Source organism: Balaenoptera physalus (assembly GCF_965194825.1).
Source record: "Balaenoptera physalus genome assembly, chromosome: 15".
NCBI classification, from domain to species: Eukaryota; Metazoa; Chordata; class Mammalia; order Artiodactyla; family Balaenopteridae; genus Balaenoptera; species Balaenoptera physalus.
The window spans coordinates 31140868-31159923 of NC_138894.1; the positions used below are offsets into that span (position 1 = coordinate 31140868).

Below are 19056 nucleotides of genomic sequence, written 5' to 3' on the forward strand. Positions count from 1 at the left end.
CACCAATTTGAAGTCAGAAAAATAGGGTCCAATTTAAATTTCTTTTCCTTTACAACTAGCTAGGTTGAATTTTGTGTTCTGGCTATCTCTAGCATTCTGTTAGCCTTGATCTGCCTCCCCCTCCAGTTATTGTCAAACAGGGCCATGTGAAAGTCAGTGGGTATCACTAGGAACTTGTGAGACGTTTATTTCCTAGGTTTGTATTTTGCTTATTAGGGAGAGGGTTTGAAAGACCGTAAGGATAGGACAGAGGCAAGTGCTTTTTAGATGTTCATATAAGTAAGGGCTTTATATCCTGAATGTGAATCACATATGCCTATACAGAGACTACCCAAAGTCCCTAAGGGTTCTGCTACATCTCAGTCAAACTGTTTAAACAGTAGACTGCTGGGCCAGCCATGGTTCTTCAGTGGTGCTTGAAATCTAGGGGCTCAAAGACGGCCTAGGAAAAGTCATCTACCTTCCCGTTCCACTGGGACTGTGTTTCTGGAGTGAGAAATACCTGGGGTCAAGGCCAAGTGTTAGCTACATGCCTGTCAAGCACATATAGTCAAAATCAAAACACTCATCAACTACTGAGATGGGCCAGGAAGTACTAATATGCTCGAAAGATGACTGCACTCTTGAAAAATGCTCATGAATCACACACTGAATATTTTGAAAAATGTTAAAATTTATTAATAGTTAACATCACACAGTTAATTCAACTAGTTCTTTATTGTACATGACAACATCTTCACTAGACTGAGGGCTCAAGGATTTGAGATGATCTGCTATTGAGCACATCCCAGCCAAAGACTGAGAGTCAACGTATTTACATGGGCAAAGCAGCGTCAGCAAGGAACTGTCACCTAACTGTGGGAACACAAACATTCAAACTGCATTTTCCAGCTTCCCTTTTTGGAAACCAACGACACATCTTAAATAGCCACACACACAGCTCTACCTTTTAAAAATGTGCAATTTCATAGATGGTGCCTAATTTTCAAGTTTAAAAGTTAAGATTCATTTCTATTTCTTGGGCGTCCTTTAATGATACACAAATCTAGACACTGTTCTCAGTACAAGTTTGACAAACGTGCAAAAATTGGGTGCTATTGAGTCGTGTCTTTCCATTTTTCTGTTTTGATCCTTGTATCCTACTCAACATTGTTAAAAGGCCATCCCCTCTTTATTATGAAGTATTCAGGTTTAACGTGTGGGGGTGTGGTCATTTTAGGGCAGAAGTGGGCTTTCAGATTCAGAATTAACTGCACTCTAAACAGCACGGTAAGGAAGGTTTTATGTCTCCCCTCACCACCACCCCCCCCAACCCCGCACCAAGCAGTTTGAAATAAACACTTCTTGTAAAAACAGGTCAGCGTAGGGAAGTCTGTGGACAACACCTCTTGTAGAACATTTACAAAACAAACCGAAGGCGAAGTTTGCTAGGAGGGCACAAATCCACCAAAAGTGTTGTCCCTGAAGTTTTGTTTGTTTGATTGTTTGCTTTGTTTGGGTTTGCTATCAACAAGTAGACAATTTTTTAAATGTTTTTGGTGGCTTCCTTTATCTTGTTAGAGAGGTTTAAAATATTAATAACTGCCCTAAGAATGAAGATTTCTAAGCAGAGTCTATTTGAAATGATTCCTGTTTCCTTTGTTAACATCTCATGTAATATGGCTCCAGGAAAGTCCCTAGATTGAGCAGCCAGTTAGTGTGGTTTCTTCAATCCATAGCCCCAGCCTCCTTCACTCTGTCCCCAGCCACCTTCCAAGTTTCTGAGTCTGCAGGGAAAGGAAGAGCTGGCAAGGAGCTGCTTGACCATTCGCTCACCCTAAAGAGGCTTTCCTTCTTTTCCTGCAGATGAATGAGGTATTTCTAATAACCAGTCAGAATCTTCATCTTCCATCTTTTAACTACACTGTTCTACTAATGAGACCCTGTGTATTTACAGACATAACAAATTAACATATAAATACGTTACATACAACTGATCATTACGTACAGTGTCAAAATGAAGGAGCAGATGTACTTCATGAACTAAATAAATTTCAAATATAAATTAAAATGAAAATACAGTGCTTCCACTTCTGCAGGAAAAAATTTTTAAACAGACCAAAAAGTCTTCCCTCCCCCAAAGGTCCACTGCTTATGGATGACTTGTGAACCCACAAGGAGATGTGACAACAAGCCCACTCACAGGACTCTTGGCTTTGGTTTTGCTTGCTCAGACTCAGGATGCTTTGATTCCAGGAATAGCATCCACTGGAACCCACTAGGCAAATGCTTAAAGATGAGGTTGAAGAGGGGCTGCCACATGGTTATCCATGGGTTTCCCCTCCATTGCTGCCCCTCCTCCCTGCCTATGGGAGAATCAGGCTCAAGTCAGTGGAGACCTCCCAGATCTCTGAGAGGAGAAATAGCATCAACTTCCATGCTGGGGGATGCTCTCCACCTAGAAATGTCATGTTCAGGCTCCAAGGTGAAGCAACCATATTTTTTCATTAGTGTCCCCACCCTGTAGGATTATACAGAGACATGGAATTTGGCCAGGGGGATTACTAAAGGTTAAATTTTTTTTTTCAAGTTTTAAGAGAACCAATGGTAATGGTTGTGACAAGTGTGAACAAATCCTTACTTCCAATTGTATTTATCTCAGGAGGGCTAAGCCTTGGGTACCAAACTCTACAGTGAGTAGACAGAGACAAAACCCAGTCCAATAAGGTCCTCTCTGCCAAGGAAAAGCCAAGGGGTCTGTCTCTGACACAAGGGGATCAAGTTATAATTTAAAGCAGGAAAGAAGAGAAACCAGAGGAAGTCCTTCCAATTTCAGGGGCTCTACCGCTGTCCAGCCTCTCGGATGCGGCAGGCCACAGCAGTGATGAGAGCCGCCCCCTTCCCGCTGCCATCCTCCGACTCCAGGAAGGACACATCACATTTTGGAGCCAAGTCCTTCACCGTCTCATGCATGACTTTGGCAAAGCTGGAAAAGTTGGGAAGAAGACAGAAAAAATACCTTAGTCACAACTGATTTGTGTCCTCAGAGATGGGACCCTAAGAAGTGATGCTGGAAACCCAGGAATAATTGAGATGGGAAAGAGGATGACAGCTACCATGTATTAAACACTATGTATTGTGTTTCAGAAAACTGAAGCTTGGAGAGACTAGCAACATGCCCAAATTCTATGTCACAGTGGGCAAGTGGGAAGCTAAGAGTCAACTCTAGGACAAAAGTCTGAGATTCTGGCAAGCTGTGTTCTTAAAACTAAGCAGTGAAAGAGAAGTTCAACAGTCGTGGACGTCACAAGCATACCTTGCAGCAGTGTATATATAACCTGTTCATCAACTCTGGAGGGAAGGATGAAGCGCCACATGTGTGATATTCTATTTTCCAGAGGTATTAACTCACATCAGACTCATATCTAACCCGAAATGTCATTAAAGGCAAAAGGAGCAGACTTAGGAGGGTGTGTTGAGAGATGACAGAAATCACAGATTCTTCCTGATATGGGACTAGAGAAAGAGACCGTTCATCATCATCTCCCCACCATAGCATGGACAAGTTGCTCCTCCCCATCTGCAGAGCTGAGAACAGAGGCTCCTAACACCAAGCCCCAGTGCTGGTGGCTGGACTTCTGTCCCCCTTCCGACCCTCACTTGGGACTGAGGTTCCTATTTTCACAGTGACACTGATCATCAACAAGAGAAACTTGGAACTTCTCAAGGTCCAGTCTTTTCACTAACTGTGTAGACTCTGGGCAAGTTTCTCAGCTCCCTGAAACAATCATGGTGACAGCAGGTGACAATTCAATCGATGAGTCTCTCCATCCTACCTCATGTCCAGGCAAGGGGCACAGCTCTATTCTTTTAACTTTTAGTTGAAGAGCTTCTAGGGGAGAGGGACTGAGACACTTCCTAATTTTAAAACAATTTATTCAACATATGCAAGTGAGGGAAGAAAGGAGAAGAGAAATAGTGATGAGAGGAGAAAAGGGAGAAGAGATGGAGAAAGGCAGGAAAAAGAGTAAAAAGAAAAGGGAATTCAGTACTTCCATACCACGGGTGAGGGTGGAAAACTTCTTCTACAGAGGGCCAGACGATAGGTATTTTGAGCTCTGTAGGTCATATGGTCTGCTGTTATAGCCAAAAGCAGCCATAGACAACACATAAACAAGTGGGCATGGCTGTATTCCAGTAAAACTTTAGTTACAAAAATACTTGTGGTTATAATCTGCCAACCCCTACCCTAGACTGTAGAAAAAAATCTTGATCCAGAGTTCCAGCATACATTTACTAGAATGTTGACAGGAGCACTGCTTGTAATAGTCAAAACCTAGAAATAACCCAAGTATTCATCATGAGAATAAATTATAGTATAGTCATTAAAGGTATGCTATACAGCTTTGAAAATTAATTAACTATGATTGCAGACTTCAATGTGGATGCATCTCAAAACCATAAATGTGGTGTGAGAAAAGCCAGTCACAAAAGAAAAGATGTCATATGGTAAGTTCAAAATTAAGTAAAACTAAACAATGTAGATGCATATGTAGATATATGTAGGGGGAAAAGAAAGCAAGACTTAATCACCACAGCACTCATTCATGGTAGGGGTGAGTGAAGGGTGCAATTGGGAGGGGCTCACAGGGGGCTTCCAAGCTGGCTGGTAAAACACAGACCTACTTCTAGTTATTAATCTTTAAACTATAATATATATATTATATACACTCTTTGGAATGTCTGATAATTTGCCATAAAATAAAGAGAGAGAGAGAGAAAGGAAAGCAAGGAAAGAATGGTGAGAAAGAGGGAGAAAGATGGGCAGGAAGAGTGGAGATCAGGCACTCACTGAGGATGTAGCTTGTAGAGGGTCCCGTCCACGCCCACTGTCACTTTGAGGGTGTCCAGCCCACGGTTCTCTCGTATTTTGTCCACCACGGCGGCCATGCCTGCACCACAGAGCTGGGCTGCCCGCCGCGCCACCACAGTGCACACCTCCTTGACAATGATGCTGTCATCACAGGTGCTCTCGAGCCCTAAGTGGTGCAGGATGGCGCGGACCTGCAGCAGGGCCAGGCAGTCACTGGGCCAGGAGGAGACAGTGAGTGGTCAGTCACATACCTAGAGGGCCTGGTGGCCTGCCACGCCGGCGCCTGGCTCCTTCATCAGGAACAGTTCTGGGGGACCTGGCCTTCCGAGAGCTGGGGGTAAAAGCCACTGCCCCTGAGAGGTCGTTCTGTTCTTAAACTCAGTTCAGGAACTAGTGCTCATCTCACTGGTCCTCACAGAGAGAACACGAAGAAACAGCTCCTTATGCCACTTTGCCCAGGCAAGGTAGGGCACTGCTGCTACAAAACTGACACTCAAAACAAAAGGAAATTCACCGTCCATGTATTCCACTTATTTGGAAATATTGACAGTAAAGACAGTGATGATGCTCGTATGTGACAGTTTTCAGTTGCAAAGCCCTTTTCTGTCCAGTCTCTCATTGTTCACAGGTCAGCAGGACAAGCATCACCCACCAACATTAAATGCCTGTTCTATTTCTACTCCCCCACTCTGGGTGGTCTGAAATCTACTTGTGCACTAATTATGAAACAAAGGTAAATAAAACTATAAGAAGAAAATAAACAGACATGCAAACTAGAACAATATTCTATTCACTGGTGCAGATGCCCTAGGGCCCCACTCATGTACGCCAACCAGTTCCTGTTTTCCTATATGCATGAGAGTAATAATGACACAGCATTAATTTTTAAAAGGTTCTGAAATTCAGTATTCTAATTTGGAGCAGACTTCTCCACCATTAGACTGGAGGAAGAAGGCTTTGCTTTAATGAGCCGCCACAAGGCATGTTTCTGCATTGCCTGACGTGCCAACCTCACTCAATCCTGGTTGCCTTATTACTGCAGCCAGCAGTTAAGAAGAACCCTTTTGCCAAGCATAAGTGCTTCAGTGGGTTATCTTCCTCTGTGCATTCCAATTTACATTCTATGAGCAGCTATATTTCTTTCTACCTTTGAAATTGGTCTAAAACCCAACAATACTTCTTTGCACAGGCTCATCCAGCTTACCGTGATTTTTCATGAGAATATTACATATTTTCCCTTAAAATGCCAACTGTTCATAACGTACTTTAAAACAACACTATATAGATACAAACATGTGAGCTACTAAACTGACCTTTATGTAAGCCACACCCTGATCTTACCTGAACTGTGGAAATCCCAGCTTGTCTGTCCATGAAAAGGAGGATATACAGTCCATCCTATTCCAGGCCCTAAATTCTCACCTCTCAATCTGAGACAGGAACTTGGTTTCAAAGATTCCCCGTGTCTTGAGCCGCTCCGAGATGCGGCCACGGAAGAGCAGCCCATGCTTGGTGAAATCGATGAGGATGTTACGAACAATTTCGCCCAAGTACATGCCACTGATCATTTTCTCGAACCTGCAATGCAGGTAATGTTCATGGAGGTTAAGAAGGAAGGTGGTGGGATGTGCTGAGGTACACCAGCTCAGTCACCCCCATTGCATTAGAAGGTAGAGGGCATACAGATTCCCCTTCGTGGGAAGGAAATGCTATTTGACTCACTGAGGCAGGATTCCTGGCATCCACACATACTGACTCATAGCCTTCGGTAAAATGTGTCCTGAGGCCCAAGGGGTTCCCTGAGATTGACCCCATTTTATGGTTTCATTTCCCTTCCAAGGCTTATTCCCAACTCGTCAAGAAGGAACGCACACCCAAACCCCACCACACTTCCAGAAGGGTAAGATGCTGTCTTAATGCCCTGCGTTGCTGAGAATTTAGCATGTTTTCTCTTCAGCCTAATCACTTATTGCTCAAGTAACTAGTGCCAGCTGGAGACCCCTGTTCTGGCCACTAGAATGAAACATGACTACTCAATGGCGTGAGGGTCTTCTGGCTCTACCTAGTGCCTTTAAAAGTCAATGTTCTCAGTTTCAACCAAAACCCCATCATCATTCAATCTTGTCTTACTCCAGCCTGTTTCTTTCATGAATGTTGCCTGCCTGGCTCCTGGAGGCATTTTAGCCTATGACCTCTACTATAAACAAATATTTTGCAAAGTATATTCTGCAGAAGTATGGTCCCTGATTAATCTAGTTAGGAAACACTACATGCAACCTCTTCCTAATGGGATCCCACCATACCAGGGGCTTTGTGATGCTGGGTCTACCACCTTGTCCAGTATGACAGTAGAGGGTGCTATATACTGGATGGATGGAGGAGAAAGAGGTTTGCTCCTATTGCTTCCTATTCCTATCTGCCTCACCCCAGCAATGCTTCTTCACCCTGATGGCAGCAGGTGGTTCAACTGTCTGTTTTTCCTCAAGTTCCAGATCTAGGTTTTAATACTCTCTCCCACCTGTTCTCCTAGTCCTCAGGGTAGGAGCTGATTGCTACATGTACTAACTGCTCCTCAGCATCCCTTTTTGTCTTTTCATCCCTCTAAAACCTGTGTGACCCGTTCCTATATGAAATTCTCCTTGCAACATAACTGTTGTGATTTGTTTTCCCAACTGGACTTCAAGAGCATCACAGTCCAGCAGGGGGAAAAGGACTTAACCCAGAACTTTCCAGATGTATTTGACAAGAAGCCTTTTCCAAAGAAATCTCTTCTATTAACATCTCAAGAGAATGAGTGTCCCGGGATTTGCTGTTGTGGAGGACCTGATCACTCATCACTGTTCAGCTCTGAGATGAACATACCAGGGCCTACATGCAGTTGGGTACCTACCTCTGTTTGCCAGCGTTGAGGGAAAGTTCATCCACAGCTGCATCAAATTCTGTGCGGAAGTCATCTAGGCATCCATTGTCCCCGAAGGCCCCCCACTCCATGTTGACACACATCCGCCCCTCTTCCCCTTCCACCAGCTCAACATTCCGCATCTCCTCCATGTAGCAGGCATTGCTGCCTGTGCCTGCCAATCAAGAGATGTCAGTCAGGGCCTCACTCTGCACTTTCTGCCCTCCCACCCTAGGCTGCGTGTCCCCACACAGGAAGGAGAGCCCAAGTCCTTACCAACAATGAGGCCAACTTCACAGTGAGGGTCTTCATAGCCACAGGTCATCATAGTCCCAACTGTGTCATTCACCACAGCAACCACATCCAGGTCAAACTCCTGAGAGCAACAGCAGATCCCAATCCACAAATGAACCACAATATTCTCCCTTCAGACCCTTGCAAGGGAGATTTAAATGTATCTAAAACTTATAAGGCAGGGTTCATTTTCTCTGCTCAAATATCACCTCTTCAGAGACCTTCCCTGGTTATGCTATTTAAAAGACTGCCCTTTCCCAACCCACTCACTCTGTCCTCACCCAACTTCATTCTCCTTCATAACTCAAGAGCACCTGACATTAGCTCATGGGTTTGTTTACATAACAAGAGCTTTCTGCGGGCGTTCCTGAATCCCCAGTTGCCAAGAGCAGGGCTTGACACACAGTGTACACTCGCCAACTGCTGAAGGACTAGGTTAACTCTCCCTTTGACCAACACAACTGCACTTAACACTTCCCCCAGCTCTGAACACACAGATCACTTCGGGCCTCATGTCACGCCTCTCCCACCTCTCGCCGGTGGATGGCTTCCTTCAGCAGTGTAACCACGTCCTCACCCTCGCAGCCAGATGCCTTGAAGCCTTTAGTCCACTTGAGGAGGATGCTCTAAAAATCACACATGGGCAGGGATGTGGATATCAGAGAAGGGCTCCTGGGTCATTTTCTAGTCCACAACCTCACAGGTTATACAGATGCCCTTTAAAAACCAATCTTCTCACCCACAAATTATTCTAAACCTGTTTCACCTACTAGGAGTGCCTACTATGCAACAGGTACTGGGCTAAGCACAACCCATGTGTTACAACATTTAATCCTCACAGCACTTTTGTGAAATGTTTATCATTATCATGCCCATTTTACAGGTAACCGTAGCTCTGGAGTAACTTGCCCAAGGCCTACAGCTTGGAAGAGAGGAGGACTCACCCCCAGGCCCACCAATTCCAATGGATGGGCTCATAAGCACCATACGACTGCCCCTGCCAAGGAACTAAGTTCTATACGCATGTTTCTTTCACTGGGAAAAGCAGTTTGCCCTGTACATCGTACAGAGGGGCAGGTTTGTGTCTCCAAATTTTCAAACTCTAGCACGAAGTGAACAAGTACCCTTTGCTGTGTCACAGGGCCCTCCAGGAACAGATACATGGTGGCTTTGAATATGGGGGACTGTTTCATATACTGTTCCCTGGTTCCCTCTTTGCTGCCATAGCCCATCAGGGAACAAGCATCAAGGACCCCCAGGCCCCCTTCCTGAGAGGTCAGAACCTATAAGTGGGCTGTGTGCTCACTATCCACCCACTTGTATGGTTTCTCCACGACTTGCTTGGTTGTTTATATCAACCAGCCTGGCATTTCATGGACCAGGAGTTTGGTCTCACAAGTCCCGCTGTGTTCAGATCCCAGGAAATTCGGAAAAACAAAGTACAATCTCAGCAGTGGCCTGGTTTACACACCCACATCCAAACAACTATGTGCTTATCTCCACCTGATTTTCTTGTCTACAAATTAGCTTGACGTCTCTGATGAAATTTTGTATTTGGCACTTTCAAGCGTACAGAATGTTCAAATTACATTATTGCAGGTGGTCCTTAATAATAAGACATAGAGAGGCCCCAACAGCTGAGGAGAACTGCCCGTGGCCACCAGCTAATCCAGGCAGCTTGAGGCCTCTGGACCTCAGCACCTGCTGGTTTTCCCATCAACAGGGTGATCTCAGCAGAGCAGAATCCAGCTTACAGACAGAACAACAGACAAAACCCAGCTTCTGCTTCGTTTGTTCTTAGTTTTCACAGTTCTAGACTGAATACATGCTCCTTACAGAAAACTTAGAACATATGGTATAAAGTCCAATACAATGACCTGGAATTTTACAATTCAAGCACTAACAGAAACAGTTAACATGCCTTGGGAGCCACCAGATAAATATATAAACATATATACCTGTTGCTATACTTGAAAAGTAAGATAGTGTCTGTTAAAAATATTTCAGTAGGAAAAGTCTGGAAGCATATACACTGCAATGTTATGTTTTTATCTTCCTATTAATCACGTTTTGTATATTTCTATATTATAGAGATTATACGTTTCTTAAAAATATTTTTTTAGTCTTACCACCAGTGTTCTCCCAAATCACTGAAATTTCTTGAAAAAACTAGTTGCTGATATGAGGCAGTGAATGACTCATGATTTAACTATTTCCCAACTGTTGGACAACTTGGTTTGTTTCTAATGACTGTTACAATAAGCAATGTTTCATTAAATATCACATAAATATTTATACACATGTTTGATAAGTCCTTTTGGTAAATTGACGCAAATGGGAAGGCTTTAAAAACCAATGCATTGACACTGAAAAAAATAATATGTTGAGACAAAGAAGATGGAAAGCTAAAAGCAATACTGGACTAGTTAACACTGGACAAACGTTAACAGATGTTGGGAAATACTGGATTAGGCAGGGTTTTTATTGCAGGACTTCCTAAAACCTTTCCTGTGCTAGTGCACGTGGTGAATTTAACTCTCAGAAGGGAGGAGTAGGAGGCATTTACAAAACTCAACTGAGCAACGTAAGGCCTGCTGCTCCAGGGACCCTGTTGGAAATGCAGGCCTTTTCCCGCCACTGGGCCAAGCCCACTGTACCTATGACTGTTCCCACCTACATGCCTTTCTCCATACTGCCAGGCCTGCCTGCCTTTCTTCCTCAGCAACTCATTCTTCTGACCAAGTATTCCTCATGCCCTCCAGGTATGTGCTCAGATTAACATCATCCTTAGGGCTTCATCATTCCACTGCTGCCACATTCCAAAGAGCAGCTCTTGCTTTTCTGAGCTTGCTTCCTCAGTCCAGTTTGTTTGTAAGCACCTATAGCAGGAACCATGCCCATTGTACCCTGGCAACTCCATTCACAGCATATGTCCACCTGTACCAAGCATGTAAGCTTCTAGAACACCGATCGAGACAGAGAGAAACAACTGCTTAAATAAGAGTATTCTGATATCTAACATACCAATCATCTGCCTTGAGTAAGCCTAGGCATTGCCTACTCAGCTCTGCTACACTTCAACACACCCATGTCCAGAATATGTGAGAGCACCAGCTCTTCAACCACCTGCTTCATTCATCTGAGGCAAGTTGACAGGGAAATGAAAAGCAAAGGTGACACTAGAGAAACACCAGGGCAGCCAAGGGAGATGGAGTGAAATGTCCTGAGCCCAAAACAGGAGCCTCAGAAGCAGCTGAGCATAATCGACAGCATGGACTCAGGTGTCAGGAAACCGGAATGAAATCATGGCTTAGCCACTCCCAAGCTATATGACCTGCAAGATATTTGGCATCTCCGTAGACATTGTTTTCCTTTCTGCAAAACGGGTATACAAACACCTACCTTATATGGTTGCTGTAAGGGTTAAATGAGATTACGCACACAGGAAGCCTAGGAGTACCTCGCATAAAATGCTTTAAAAATGTCAGTTGTTGATATTATTAGCATCATCATCATTATCCCAAATATTGTTACCTGCTTGACCTCTACCAGCTCTGACTTGCTCATTCCCATCAACAAGTCCTTCCCCATGACTGGTCACTCATGCCCTTGTTTTCTTCCTCTCAGCTCAGCATTCTCCCCTGCTCGAAACTCTGGCTGGTTCAGAGTCAGTACAGCCCATAGGAGAGCCCTCCAGGAAGGCACTATTACCTCGTCCAGGCTGTTCTGCTGGCAGGGGAAGGAGAAGGTGAAACCCAGAGGCAGGGACACGCCCTTCATGCCCATGTACTCAAGGAAGTCGGCAATGCACTGGACGATGTGGTCAAAGAGCTGCAAGGAGAAATTGGGCTCTGAGAGGGGGAACCCTGGCCCAGGCAGGCTGCCCCACCAGGGTCTGAGCACCAGCTCGAGGCCTCCACCCAGGAGAAACGCCAGCTCAGGCACACACCTAAGCAAAGGCCAGCCCAGGCCCCTAGCCCATGTAGCCCTCCCCAGGAACACGGGTGAGCAGAGAAAGCACTGTCCTCCCAGGTGAGAAGTGGGTGTCTCCTGGGGTCCCCTCTCAGAGGTGCCACCCTGCCTCACCTCATCCCCTGTGCCATGCATGACCTCCCGCGGGATAGAGTAGATCTTGTTGTGCATCTCCACTCCACGTCGCTTCCCATTCCGCACGCGCACCAGCAGGACCCGGAAATTGGTACCCCCAAGGTCCAAGGCCAGGAAGTCACCTTTCTCTGGAAAATAAGCCCAGGAAGATGATGCATCTTCCTGATGTTTAGAGTGACAGTCTAAACACCTTCCCCTAATGCGGAGCTCTCCCAGGAGACCCTGGACAACCTCAGGGTGATGGACTGTGAGCTCCACCTAATGATATAGAAAATAAGATCCCTGGGTCCAGAAACCTGCTGGCTCCTTGTGGTTCTCAAGTGAATTCAAGTTGTGGGGCCCCAGGAGTCACAATGAGCTCCAGAGCTCCAGAACACAGGAAAGAAATGGTGATACAGTATACTCCAAAATTTCCAGACATGCCACTTGTACTAAATCAAAGGCCACCTTATATAAGTTTCTAGAATACAGAAGGAACAACAGAGTCCAACTCTTTAAAGAAAACTGAAGGGAAATTTTTCTAGAATGAGAAAACCCTCCTTTTTAGGACAGTCACAACGCACTACGTGTGTCACACACAGTTTCCATGCAACCCTCAGGCAGCCCTAAGAGGGAAGCATTGCATTCCCCTCTACGGAGGAGAGAGATCTGGCTGTGCTCAGGGCCACACAGCCGGAAGATGGTAGAGCTGGGACTGAGTCCCAGTCTCCAGCTCTGGAACCTGTACCAGCTGTACCACACTGGCCTGGTCAATGATCATTTTTCTGAATTGCGAAAAGACCTCCATTTCTTAGATTGCAAGACCTAGAGCAGGGGTCAGCAATCTTTTTCTGTAAAGGGCTGGGCAGTAAACATTTTAGGCCTTATGAGCCATAGTCCCTGCTGCAACCATACAACTTGGCCATGGTAGCACAAAGCAGCCATAAACAGCATGTAGGCAAATGGGCATGGCTGTGTACTAATAAAACTTTATTTACAGAAATAGGCAGTGGGTCAGATTTAGCCCATGGACCTCAGTTTGCCAACCCCTGGCCTTATAAGAGCTAGCCCCGGAACCAAAATTCCTGATTTGAATCCCAGCTCTGCCATTTTTCTAGCTGTGTGAAGTTAGGCAGGTTTCTTAATTTCTCTGTGCCTAGGTTTTGTGCAAAACATAATAGCTTGTTAACAAACAAAATTAACTACTAATCTCTGTTAACAGTTAAAAATTAAATGAATTGATATGTGTAGAATGCTTAGAGAAGCATTTGACACATAGTAAGCATTCATTAAGTATTTACTATTATCACCATTCAGTTTTAGCAGAGGAATGCCTTGGTTGAGACCACTGAACACTAGAATTTCCCAGTACTATAGCTGAAGAAACACGGTCAACAATCTGGCCTGAACACCCAATGCTAAGGCTAAGGGAGTCCTCCCACAGCGATTGAACCCTGTGGTGAGCTGGGTGGCAGCCCTGCCGCATACCTGTGCCATCAGGGGTGGCACACACATAGGTGGGCAGCATCTTGACGGGGGCAATGGTGTGAGTCTCCTTGCTCAGACCTCGCTCCATTTCTACCTTCATCCTCCTCTTGACCTCCAGCAGCTGCTCACGGCTCAGCTTCAGAGGCTCCAGGGTCTTCTGGCGGGCTCGGTGTTGATCGACCAGCCGATAGGCCACTGCTGTCACCATGGCTGCCCCCTTGCCACTGCCATCCTCAGAGCGGAGGAACCGGATGTCGCAGTCGGGCACCAGGCGCCGCACGGTCTTGTGAAGACGCTTGGCGAAACTGCAGTCACAGACGTGGGGTAAGAGGTGGGTGTCCACAGTTAGAGTCAATGGTACAAATGGCTGGGGCAGTAGCTCACCACCTCAGCCCAAGTGAAACCCTAAACATCCTCTCCCTACTCTTTCCCAAGTTAAGGGTCACTGTATAAAAGCTCAGATATTCAACTGCGACCACCCTGCTAAAAGGAAGGGTGGCCTTCTGGGAAGCCAGTGTCACCTGCATGCACTCACAGAAGACCCCCTTCCCATAGGCCACAGTTCCTTTGCCCAACTTATCAGCCTCAGGTGATTCTGACACCAACTACTATTCATGTTTCATCCTTCATTTCATTAGATGCTGCCTATGAAAGACCCAAAAAGGAAAAAGTCAAAATGCTCTTCTGGACTTTGGCCCCTCTTTGGCCCATTTCTGCCAACAACCCTAGAGGTGTCTGAACAGCTAAAGATAATAGGTGTGTTCAGCAAGAAATTCTTGTGTGGTGGCTGCTTGGAGCCATGGTCTCCAGGGCCTCGCTACTCCAAGTGTGGCCTGTAGGCCACCAGCATCGCTGGGGGCTGTTAGAGATACAGGATCTCAGGCTGAACCCAGACCTTCTGAATCAGAATCTGCCTCTTAACAAGATCCCCAAGTAATTCGTGTGCACTTTAAAGTTTTTGGAGCTTTGGACTAGGAGCCTAGGGAATGGAATGGCTGAGACCTTCCACATCTACCTTCAGTTAATGAAGGCCCATTGACCTGGCACTCATATCAGGTGAAAATGATGGGATAGTAAGTGGGCACAACTGAGAGAAATCCTTCAGGTCCCAACTGAAATTTGAGTATTTCAGCACTTATGACCAAGGGATCAAAACATGGAGGGCAGGGCAGGATCAAATCAATACCCAGGTGAGCCAGAGAAGCTGGAAATAAGAGGGTGCAGAAAAAGAGCCCCTAGAAGCCAGGAGAGCTCTGAGTAAAGCCCTAGTTGGCAGCCTTCAGAAGTAGCCTCCACCCACGCCAAGGAAAACACACTCCCAGCTCCTGCTTGCCCCACTGGGAGCTTTTATTCTACAAAGAATCTCAACTCTATGGTCCATCTCCACCACCCCACAGTGCAAAACAGGGTTCCTGTAGAGTCAGGCCTCTCAGAGGCCCCGAATGCTGGCTCACTGGGGATGCTTCTTGTAGACAGAGCCATCCACTCCGATGGTGGAGCGCAGCCGCTCCTCGCCCTTGTTCTCCTTGATGCGCCGCAGTACGGCTGCCAGTGTAGCCGCACACAGGCTGGCTGACCGTGTAGACACAATCTGGCAGACCCGGTGAGTGGCCACACAGTCCTCCTGTGTCGGGTCCAGGCCCAGCCGCACCAGGATCTCGCGGGCCTTCTGGATGCCATCCTTCTCCCTGGGAAACAGAAACAGCGTGTGGGCAGGGGTTCACTCACTGTGGTCAGTGGGAGGGGTATGTGGGCCGACAAAGAAAGCCCTCGGCTCCAGCAAACACCATGTCCCAGGGAGGGCAGACACCCACCTCACTGCTCTGTCCACTTATGGGGGGGGAAGCAGTGAACAAGGAGGAGAGGAAAGCACAAGCTGAGCTCCTCTCCCAGACACACACACACACACACACACACACACACACACACACACACACAGAGTACTTCAGGTGCCCATTTTTCCCCCAGTGAGAACAACTAATTTTTCTCACGCACATCCTATGGGAGGACAAGGCCCTGGTCTTGGGGCTTTACGCACCAAGTTGTGTGTGTGTGAGTTTGCCTTTCTCAGGTTAGTGGGAATGGTGTCCCTCTGACCACAGGAATCCAGCTGTGGAGCCCATCCTATTTTCTCTCTATAAGGCAGTCAGAGTCTATTGCACTTTACAATGGAGTCAGCACTGCTTTACCTTGCATCTAAAGACGGTGATAAAGAGTTGATGCTATAAGATTAGCCCTCTTCTTAGGGGAACTAAGTGCCACACAAATATGAGTACTGTCATCCCCTCCAACTTTAACAAGTAGGTACAGTTCCTTCAAGAATTCCACTTAAGGGCTTCCCTGGTGGCGCAGTGGTTGGGAATCTGCCTGCCAATGCAGGGGACACGGGTTCGAGCCCTGGTCTGGGAGGATCCCACATGCCACAGAGCGGCTGGGCCTGTAAGCCATGATTACTGAGCCTGCGCGTCTGGAGCCTGTGCTCCGCAACAAGAGAGGCCGCGATAGTGAGTGAGAGGCCCGCGCACCGCGATGAAGAGTGGCCCCTGCTTGCCGCAACTGGAGAAGGCCCTCGCACAGAAACAAAGACCCAACACAGCCAAAAATAAAATAAATAAATAAATTTAAAAAAAAGAATTCCACTTAAAACAAAGTCATTTGAACTGTCTCACTGCTCTCTTTAGCACTAAGATCACCTCCTCTCCACCATCTGGTCCCTGAGACAAGGCCTCGTCAGGCGACATGTGGAAGTCTCAAGAACAGGAAACCAGACCCAACCCTTTGGATATTGTTAACTGAAAAACAAAAATCAGGCCATCCTCACTCCCACTCCTGCCACTCTGTGAAGATGTAGGTAGGCCTCAGCCCTACCTTTTGGAAATAAATGGGTCAATCTCGGGGCCATCCAAGGACCTATTTTTCTGTTATGAAGCAGGGGTCAGGACAGAGCCCTTTTTGAAAATCACCAATGGGGAATGAAATGTCAGAGCTTCAGGAGAAGGGAAAGGAAGTAGATGCAAGTGAGTCATTAAAGGACCCACAGGGAGCCTCCAGCATTAAGCTTAGGTCTCTGGGCCAGGCAGGAACACAAGTGCAAAAACGTGAGTCCCTGCATGGGGGCCAGCTGTCCCCAGCACCATGAGTCACTTTGGTAGTCAGCACGTTCAAAACAGACAAGAGTGGAGACTATCTGGCCAGTGACATCAAGCCACAGGCCTGCCATGTGAGGCCCAGGCCTCACACTGGGTGAGACCATCCTGCCATCCACATTTGAAGGGTCAAGGGCCCATGCGTCTTCCTCATTCCCCAGCCACCTGTCCACCCTTCTGGGGTCCCAGTGAACAGAGAAGGACCCGAAGCTTACCCTTCAATATCTGAAACATCTTTGGTCTCAAAGTGGCCTGTGGCGAGGAGTTCAGGGCTGAGCTTCCCCCCAAACAGCAGCTCCTCCTTGGCCATCTTCACTAGGATAAGCCTCACCAGCTCCCCCATGTACATTCCACTGATCATCTTCTCAAATCTGCAGGGAGATACACACCAAAAAAATTAAGTCTCTGCTGCCAATGAACTCGCAACTTCCTTGTGGAAGCAACATGCACACACGTGCGGTTGATGCAGAACAAAGCACTAACTTGTGTGGCACTGACTAGGAGTGAGAGGTGTAGAGAAGTGATGGTATTTCCTTCTCTAGCAAATAAATGCTCTTTTAAAATGAAATCTTATGTAGAACCTCAATATTTATTTACAAGAGGAAAAAAAAAAGGTCAATCTGATTAAATTTGGGGCACAGGGCCAGCAACTCATCACCTCACACTGTCCCTCCCCTTGCAGGCCATTTGTGGATTCCTGAGAAAACTGTGAAAACAATCTGGGGTGGGAGGATGATGAGGCAAGAGTAGAAGGACAGGTTGGGACAGATGAGAAGGAGTACCAAATGTCAGGTGGTCTTGGGAATCTGGGAGTGAGACATGTTGGAAGTTTCCGAGGAGAAAGGTGACAGGATAGCTGAGAGGGCAGTTGGGTAATTTATTTTTTCAACACTAGGTGACACTGTTTTCTTTACAAGATCGTCTTTCTGGCTTAGATATGTGACAGGAGAAACCAAGCCCTTACAATTCTTTCTAGCAAAAAAGGTCCTTTCTTGGTATCTTAGAAAGGATCTAGGTCCTAGAGAGAGGAGGCACACAGGGCCTTGGGGCACTAATCTACGAAGGCCTTCAGAGAAGGCCCAGAGCAGGGGTGTGGATGGGATTCCGATATCACCTGGTGCAAACTAAAGAGAGGAAGCCGGGCCCTCGGGAAGTGACTTGCTCAAGACCCAAAGCCAGGTATGGCAGAACCGGAGCAAGTGGAGAGCTGGCAAAACTGCCTGAGCAGAAGGTATGTTTAAAATGTTTAAGCACCAGCACAGGCACGCTGCCTGAGAGGTAGACCAGCTTCAACAGTAGGGAACTCACAGGTCTGCTTCTGCACCTTCTCCAAAATAGCTGGTTCTATGACAGATAGGGGAGGGGGCCAGTGGGGCTCTGAAGTGTGAGTGGTAAAAGTTTTTATTTCAGTTTTTAAAAACACTTTGTTTCAGTCAATGTTTGGAAAATATTTATTTAGAAACATATAAAGAGTGAAAAAAAGCTCCTCCTCAAGCCCAATAATAACTTCAGGGACAGCTGACACGTTGGTACGTGTCCTCCCAGCACTTTTTTTCTTTTTGAGCAGTTTTTTCAGTCCATGAATTTCTCACCAGCCATGGCAGACACAGACAGTCTATGAAATGGACGCATGTTTCAACATGTGAGAGAAGCTTGTGACTTAAATAAACTGTGCTTTGAGGAAGCAAGGACTCCCCCTGTAAAGAAAAGGACTCTCTTTTATAAAGCTGGTTTATAGGGTTGGATTTTCCTCTCCAAGCAGGGATTGGTACTAGAAGATTTCCTACAACAGTCACAACACCAGTAAGACCAGAGTGGGCCTGGGAATTCCCTGGTGGTCCAGTTGTTAGGACTCCACGCTTTCACTGCTGAGGGCCCCTTTCAGTCCCTGGTTGGGGAACTAAGATCCCGCAAGCCTCGAAAAAAAGACCAGAGAGGGCCTGATTGCTCAAAACGTTTTGTAACTGCCTTCAGAGCTTGCAGCAATCCCTGTTTCAAGATCTTTAATAAGGACATTGGGCAAATGTTTGTGAGAGTGAAATAATGTTTTGTAAGAATCAAAAGTAACTAAAAACCAAGTCTGACCAGGTTGGAGAGACTTCAGGGGTCCAAAATGCTAGAGCCCCTCCTCCAGGCCACTCCAGGATCCTGGCTGGACCACAGGTCCAGGGGAGGTGGCCAAATGGGCTCCTTAACCAACTTTTCTACAGGCCTTGGGTCTGGCTACGGCTGGAGCGGGAAGCCCTGGGACTGCTGTGACCCAGCCTAGCTCATAATAGGCAATGCTGCAG

At 46.5% G+C, this 19056-nt stretch overlaps 1 protein-coding gene across 6 annotated transcripts in view; it reads right to left on the minus strand.

The window, feature by feature from the left end:
• Positions 1-653: 653 nt before the first annotated feature.
• HK2 (hexokinase 2) overlaps positions 654-19056 on the minus strand; it is a 61280-nt gene continuing 42877 nt past the window's right edge. For 5 of the 6 annotated variants that reach the window (XM_082428040.1, XM_082428037.1, XM_082428042.1 and 2 more), the window contains 11 exons: positions 16981-17136; positions 15074-15307; positions 13620-13924; positions 12132-12280; positions 11757-11876; positions 8576-8671; positions 8028-8127; positions 7743-7926; positions 6275-6430; positions 4832-5065; positions 654-2965 (listed from right to left, as the gene is read on the minus strand). In XM_082428040.1, coding sequence (XP_082284166.1) covers positions 2821-2965; positions 4832-5065; positions 6275-6430; positions 7743-7926; positions 8028-8127; positions 8576-8671; positions 11757-11876; positions 12132-12280; positions 13620-13924; positions 15074-15307; positions 16981-17136 — 1879 coding nt within the window. In that variant the 3' untranslated portion in view covers positions 654-2820. The remainder of the gene's footprint in view (positions 2966-4831; positions 5066-6274; positions 6431-7742; positions 7927-8027; positions 8128-8575; positions 8672-11756; positions 11877-12131; positions 12281-13619; positions 13925-15073; positions 15308-16980; positions 17137-19056) is intronic. The other variant, XM_082428041.1, reaches the window with a different exon arrangement.